The 8039-nt window shown below is 37.0% G+C and overlaps 1 protein-coding gene across 1 annotated transcript; it reads left to right on the top strand.

Moving 5' to 3' along the window:
* The first annotated feature begins 725 nt into the window (after nucleotides 1-725).
* Mlp60A (Muscle LIM protein at 60A) lies at nucleotides 726-6692 on the top strand. Its single transcript, XM_090155755.1, has 5 exons — nucleotides 726-932; nucleotides 4697-4819; nucleotides 4893-5067; nucleotides 6206-6241; nucleotides 6319-6692. Exons 2-4 carry the CDS (start codon nucleotides 4705-4707, stop codon nucleotides 6237-6239), a joined length of 324 nt encoding a protein of 107 aa, XP_090011881.1. The 5' UTR covers nucleotides 726-932; nucleotides 4697-4704; the 3' UTR covers nucleotides 6240-6241; nucleotides 6319-6692.
* The last annotated feature ends 1347 nt before the right edge of the window (nucleotides 6693-8039 follow it).

Genomic DNA, 8039 nt, shown 5'->3' with positions numbered 1-8039 from the left:
GTCTTCGAAATCAATGTTTAAATTAAGTTTATTCGTAAAATATATTTATTTTTAGGGCCCCAAATTCTACATTGCACAGGGCCCCCAATAGTGTTAATCTGGCCCTGATACTAGGAATATCTTGGGGAAATGTTTTTCTCTGCCTATTATCCTGCCAAAAAACTGTTTTCCGGAGCTCAAGTTCTGCCCCCTCCTGAAAAATCCTGAAATGACGTCCCTGTACACATAACATTGAATCGTGCGCTTTTCAGTAATACACTAGCTACTACAATCTTCGTGTTATTACCAAGAAGATTTGAGGGACAGTTTCCTTCACATCCCAGGCGAGATTTGCCGGTACGTCTGAGTTCGTTTCCGACAAATGTCACTATACGCTGTGCCAATTTTAGAGCGACGAAAAATCGGAAATATTAAAAATACAACCAAAGAGGTGTCATTAATTATTTTTGCCAAATATTTCCGAGAACATTAGTTTGAAAGTCTACCATCATCAAGCGTGGATACCCCCCCCCCCCCCTCCCTCCCGTCCCCGGTTCACTTTTGAGAAATAAAGAGAGCGGCTTTCAGGATTTCTGAAAACGAATAAAAAAACGTTTTTGCGGGGGGGGGGGGGGGGGGAGGAATGAGCTGGAGAATGTTGTGGGAGAACCTCCCTCGCTCGCTTACGTCATCGGAGTCGAGCTTTATTTAGAAATGGCGCATTCGAGCCGTGTGCAAAGGCGAAGAAAAAGCAACTGATTGTAAGTGACGTGTCCCACATTTGCGGGAGTCCGACACGAGAACGCTACGTCCGACTTTGTGAGGCATAAAACGCGAAAGGAGTTTTTGGTTGCAGAACCGAGAAGACACTTCCGAGTTCCGAGCCGACACTTGAGGACGTCCCTCTTCTGATCTCTTGTCCTCCCTTCACACGCACTCTCTCTTCGAAACAAGTAAGTTCCCGTTTCGCTTCTTCTTCACGCTCGCGGATTATTCAAAAGTAATAATTCACAAATGATTACGCGAATAACAACGTAAAATGAAATTATTTCAAACTATAACCATCAACCTTTCGCGAAAGAAATTATTTTGTGATTATGAAACCTTTATCTTATTCGGAACATATTTCTTTGAAAATCTTTTGCGAATGGAAAATATGGACTGTTTTCGAATTTTTAACGCTTCGAAATTGAGATGGCATAACGGTAATCTAAAACTATTTCCTAAAATGCAACCGCGCATCAGCATCTACTAAAACCAAACTAAACTAATCCCCGGAAATCGGTTCTCAAACTTCGCGGCTCATCTTGACTGTGCCGCCATCTACGTATCTTTTAATTAAATGAAGTGGAAACTGATTTTAAACAATCAATAAGCAACGTGTATTCACGAAACAAGAACGATCTAACAACTATAAATTTAGAATACCAACATCAGTGAACCTTTTATTTTAAAAAATGTACACATTTTGAATTTTGAAATTGTTTGATACGGTATTTATCGAAATTATGGATTTTTGACTCGCTTAAAATGTTTTAAACGCCATTCTTAAAATTGAAGATACATTTTGTGAACTTGCGATAGTTTATAAATTGAATTTGACATTTGTATATATTTAACTTCTGACATTCAGAACGCTTTATTCAACAAAATTTATATAAGCGAAATAATAAGTTTTAAATTTTACTTATTTAAGTTCATTTTATTTAATCTATTAAACTAAATTTAATTTTCAAAATATTTTTACACTCCACTAAATATGAATCTCAATGCAATAATAATTTAATTATTAATATAACAGAAATTAAAATTAACTGCCCCCAAATCAAATGTTCGTACAAAAGCGTGCCTAAAGGGGAAAAAGCGCTAACTGGATGTTTCAAATTGCTAAAAGCGAAGAATCTGTTTATGTTAAAACGTTGTAGCGAACAAATCATTATTTTGGCAAACGGCGGAAAAGCGCCAGTCAGGCAACCGCTAATGAGGAGATAAGAGAAATTGGATTCCGCGACATCTGGCGTTACTCTTAGCTAAGACATTTAACCGGGAAAAGTTTGGGGGGAAAATGGAAAAGGAGTCTTCAGCCGGGCATTCGTAAAAAAATAAAAACACTCTTTGGCGATGGCGGGGTGTCAAAGTCGAAAAATTTTACATTTCGAAAAAAAAAACGGATTGGATGATTTTCCTCCCAGACTATCACGTGTTACATTTTCCCCTCTAGCGACCAAATATGGAGTCTCGCGAGACGCTAGGCGTCGCACCTAACTTTCCCGAAGCCTAACTGAGTGGAACGCGAGGCTTAAGCCCCCCCCCCCCCTCCCTCCAAAGAAGCATATTTTCTCCTTCACCAAAATAAACTTTTTGACTCCCTCACCTCCTCCGAACGCGGGGCTATTTCGGGCACCCTGGCCCTCCTCTGCCGCCGCCGCCTCCCTCCGCGTCGCTGCCACCCCGAGTGCCTCGAAATAGCCGCGTGGCTTCCCAAAAATTCACGGCTTTCGACAACCGAGAACCCGCGTCATCCCGAATCCGCGCCAGTTATTCCTCAGGAGAGCCATCGCTCTTATTAAAATAAATGATGTCAAGCCCTCTATTTTCGTGGAAGTTCATAGAGCGGATCTCTGCCGTTTTCCCTAGAATATTTAATTATTTTGGATAATTGAGAAGGTATCATTTCAATGATGGAATGATTGACGTGACGAGATATTTAGTAGCTGATGCGAAAACGATACTACACTTTGATCTTATTCAAACGACCAAAAACTCAAAAATTCATTATAATATGGTTTATTTTGTACGAAACAAAATGTTGTAGAGGTGCTTATTCGGGAATAAATGTTTCAAGTTCTTTAAAAACTACGTTACCGAGGGGTAAGACACTCTGCGAACTCGGTGTACACTGCCGTACCTTTGACAGTGCTAAATGGAACTCGCGAACTCTTGAAAATATGTACCTTTAACAGTGCTAAGTGTACGAACTCGGTGTACAGATTATCTGAGACTGTCTTACCCCTCGTACGTTACAACAGTTCAGAGAAAGGTATATTAATTGATGAACTTCTCAAATTTAAATTTTTTGGAGCGTTAGCTATCACGCCTGGGCAAAACTAAAAGATAATATTTTAGGACTCTAATAGTTCTAGCACGCTTAGGTGGCTCGGTTAATAAATTTCTAATATTTAATTAAACATGTAGGTATTAAAAATAATTCTTTTGGCGAAAATAATTTGATTTAATCGTTGGACGTGTCATCTCAAAGAAGCTAATTTGAGAAAAGACGGGAGACAGGCAGAGCTGAAACAATAATTACGAGGCCTGAATTACTAGAAATAACTATATGTTTCAGGTAGAAATTTAGGTGGGGTTATGTGGCTAAATGGAAATACAGAGTTCTGAATGATATCCTTGTTTATTTTACCCCGAGGTGATTAAAAATAACTTATCTATATTTCGTTTGTACTTTCTTATTTGAAAGTTACACAACGGATTGGAATCGCTTTTGCTTAGACAATGAAAATATTGTTTTTTTTACGTCGTCAAATACGTAACACTGTAGCTTTTATGTTTATAAGAGGTACATATTTACCTAAAATAGGTGACATTTTTCAATTTGTAAAAGTAAATGCCTAGTACGTCTATGGAGAATTAGCTCTCTCATTTTCGGTTCTTTGAACTGAATGGATTTTTTTATTTAATGCCAGATATATAAAATCCGTTTTTAAATTTAAATAACAGTTTCATTATACCGGTTAAGCCACCCTTTGAAAACGTGTAGAAGTGTAGGCAATAAAGCTAAGTCTACACTTCTACAAGATTTCTAGCTCTGGCTTAACCTGTCTATTATTACTTTTAGACGAATGCATTATGATATTTTTTTATTTCTCAATAATTATTTAGATTTTGAGCCGTTCAAGTAAAACTAGATTTATTTATTTATTTTATTACTTATCAAATAATATCACCTTATTTAAATTTTTAGCTGGTCAAGTAAAATCAGATTTATTTATTTCATTACTAGTAATTACTATTATTATATTATGCTTGTATGGAGAGACTTATAAAGATTTATCACAATTTGCTACGTCTCGTTCGCGAGAGTTTTAATTGTTTGACAGATGACAATAATAATTATTTATGGTTTTTCCTGATAAATAATGTAATGTTTAGGAAGATCTATGTTGATGGAAATCTATTACAAACCGAAAGTTGTGATTTGAATTTAAAATCAATTTTTTTTGGGGTACGACCCACTTAAAAAAAAAAAGTTACTTGTTTTTTTATATAAGAAAGACTCAGTTCACACTTATTTTAGTTTGAATACATGTTTATTCAAAAAATTTGAATATTTGGTTCATGAATTTTACTAGAAATGTCTGAAATATTTATTAATATCGCGAGTCGAAATACGTCGATTTTTGTAATGTTAACTTGTTAACCTAAATTTTAATAAAACCCAAAAAAGCACAAAAACCCAATAAAATGCGATGGGTCTGGGTTAAAAAAAACCCCGCTCTTAGGTGCCACTAGCAGGAAAATGTTTCGATTATCTCTTACCAGAAGTTAATGAACTTTTGTTCTGACTAAATGGGAGGACTTGTGTCAGAAGTCAGAACACGGGGCAGCATCTCAAATTTTGAACCTAGTTTATAAATATTAAGACAAATTTCTTAAAATAACTTTGAGTTTAACACTTTTGTAATTTTGTGTTTCCGCGCAGCCTGAACCATGCCTTTCAAGCCAGTTGAACAAGCCAAATGCCCGAAATGCGGCAAATCCGTATACGCTGCCGAGGAGATGTTGGCTGCCGGATCAAAGTGGCACAAGACCTGCTTCAAGTGCGGTAAGCACCCGTCATTTCCAGGACACTCATCGAATGGTAATAGTAATTGTAATAATCCTTGTATCTCGCGCAGGTCTTTGCCATAAGAGGTTGGACAGCACGAATGCCGCCGAGCACGCTGGCGAGTTGTTCTGCAAGCAGTGCTACGGCAGGAAATTCGGCCCCAAGGGATACGGCTTCGGAGGTGGCGCCGGCTGCTTGAGCATGGACAAGGGAGAGCACTTAGGAAACACCGAGACGGCGATGTCGTAAGTCACACCTTTTTTACCGTTTAAACTAACTTTATGGTGCAGTTGTTCTATGCTTTCACGGATTTTAGCTGTAGTGCCGCTAGAATGACGCAATCGCCAACTCAGTCAAAAAAGGCGCGACGACTTTGAGAATTCTATGTTAAGCTGGATTTCACTACTGTAGAACCAAAAGTCTACGCAAAAAATGAATTAGACCTAACGGTGATTTTTTGCGTCTACCCTCACCGTCGTGCTGTTTTTGCCCCTTGGTGGACATTCGCCAATTGTGCCATTTTTACATATTCCTAGTCATATAAAGGAAGTATGACAATTTCAGGGGTTACCTGAGCACTAAGCAGCGCCGAAAAGATTGGAATACTTTGAGGGTGACTGGAACACTATAAGTTATATTCCCTTAAGTTTAGCTGCCTAAAATTGAATACGTGAACCGTACCATACTCTGAAAATATAAATTACCCAGAAAATTGTAATACCTACACAGGGTTGTATGATTTAAATCGAGTGACTTTTTTAAATCATTGGTTTAAATCAAGTATTATACTTCAATCTATTTATGAAAATTTACGAAAGTAGCTTATTTAGAAATTTCAGTTCAGAGAAAATGCAATTAAATTTTATAGTTAATTAATAATTCAATTCACGTTATCGCGGTACTCAAAATATTTATCAATATGTCAAGAAAAACAGGCATAAAACCTGTGGCAGAACGCTCACCTGTCGTGCAGGAGGGCTCGGGTTTGAATCCCGTCCCATACTAAGGCAAATTGAAAAAACAATTATACTATAGCCAATGACAAAAAGACGGTGATTACACTTTGCCCTGAAAATGCGTACACGTTCGCAGCCCAGACAGACAGACACGGTGATTGTAAAAATCAACAACCTTGTACCTACAACAATTGATTGGGTAATTCTAAAAAGTGCAACAAACTAATTAATATCACCAAGGCTTATTGTTAGTGATCAAATCGTCAATATGACGTTTACGAAGGTCGAAAATGAAATTATAATTTATTTTATTTGCCTTATGCAAAATAGGAGCGCGGATATTTTAAAAAATGAGGGAAACTTTTAGAAGTTTCTTTTTAAACCAAGGAAACTTGAATTAATAAAACTTTGTGTTCCTTTTTTTCAGCAACAAGCCCACCTTGGACCCCACCTACGGTTAAACGTTAGTGTCGTTTTATATTAGCGGCTTGCTTTTAATTAAATTTCAACAATCTGAAATTTACATTTGAAAAATTAAAGATGCCAGAAATAAAATCACGACGGAAAAGACATTAATTTATTGTTTGAAGCAAGCAACAGACATTACGTGTTCAGAAAATCATTCTCTTTTGTTCTTTTTCGTAATTTATTTGAAACTACTAAAAAAATATCTTTTCATAATATTTAATGAAAATGTGCTTTATAATACGGCATCAGATCAGTCCCGGAAAAGTTGTAAACTTTAAATAAAATTCCCAAAGAAGAAATATTATTTTGTTTTTTGAATTTCATATTTGACACAACCCCGATTAACCACTTCGCTGAATGAAATTCGATTACCATTATGTACACCGAATAGAAATGTAAAATGACATGTAAAATGAAAAATTTTAATAAATACTTGAGAAAAAGAACTCCTTTTATTGAATGACATCACGCCATTTCGAACTCGGATCCTTCACCGAAATCAGTCTAGGTGGCGTAACCAAGGATTCTTTATTAAATAAAGAATCCTTGGCGTAACGGCGCTAGCTTTCCCGAGTTAGCGCCTATGATCTAGCATTTGGTACACTGAAACGCATTATCGACGAGCCTGGAGTAGTGGCGTACTCCTGTAATCTGGGAGGCAGAGTTTATAGGTGGCCGTGTGAGGATGACTACCGATCCCCAAACGGGTGGTCGGAATACTTCCGCCACGGGCATAGAGTAACCAAACTTGTTAATAGTTTTCTTACGCAACGTCTTGTTTTGGAGGCGTGAAATTAACAAGTTGGCCTAAAGGTAAAGTACAATATCTAGATAAGAAAGTTGGTTTTTACTCTAAAAAAGGTAAAAACAACACCATCGCTCTTCGGACTATAATTATTCACGCCTCGAAAACAAGCCGGCTCATTATAATTAATGTTTCATGCGCTTCCATAGGGCCTTCCCCTGTCCCCAAGTATCCCCCCGTTGGCGTGGCCTTTACACATATATCACCCCTGATTAATCAGATGGACGAGCGGACTGCATTGTCCCATCCGTCACAATCGCTCATAACGCATTATCGACCATTTTCGACTTTAAGAGTTTGAATGCTCCTGATACCAATTTTAGGTCGCTGATTCTAAATTTCTCTATAGCCGCGTTCACACTAGACACTTTGAAACCGTTTTTAAATGGTTTCGAAAGATAAAATGTAACATTTGCGGTGTCGACTGTGTTAATAGCCATACGATAAGTACATTCGACATCAAAATTTTACAATTTGATCTTTCGAAACCGTTTTTAAACGGTTCCAAAGTGTCTAGTGTGAACGCGGCTTTAGTGAAAAAGCAAAAACCCATTAAAATCGAAAAGTTTCGAAAATACTCCGCAGAAAAGCATTAACGACCGTGGGAAATTTGCAGAAACGCATTATATCGTTTTCAACCAATAAGAGTCTTCATTTCGTCTGCTCTAATTTCTTCAGCTGCATTCCCATGGTAACAGTCACCATGCCCGTTACTCAGAATTATTATACCACTTAATCTTAATGCGTTTCTGCCAATAAACCTACAAAACGCATTATGTAAAATTATTCTGAGATTTACTTAATTTAAACGAAGCTTTTAAAACTATAAGCAAACGATATAAAAATTATATTAAAATGCAAGTATCATTAATTATAAAGTCAAATAACGATGAGGAAAAACTAATAGCGTCTGCTTTTCAAACGATTCTATGGCTCTTTAATATACGTTAAACTAATTGCGTAATGAAATTGCAGACGAAATTTGGGT

The sequence above is a fragment of the Leiobunum rupestre genome, chromosome 8 (genome assembly GCF_980474605.1).
Source record: "Leiobunum rupestre chromosome 8, qqLeiRupe1.1.hap1, whole genome shotgun sequence".
Lineage (NCBI taxonomy): Eukaryota > Metazoa > Arthropoda > Arachnida > Opiliones > Sclerosomatidae > Leiobunum > Leiobunum rupestre.
This window is presented reverse-complemented; position numbering and strand designations above follow the sequence as displayed.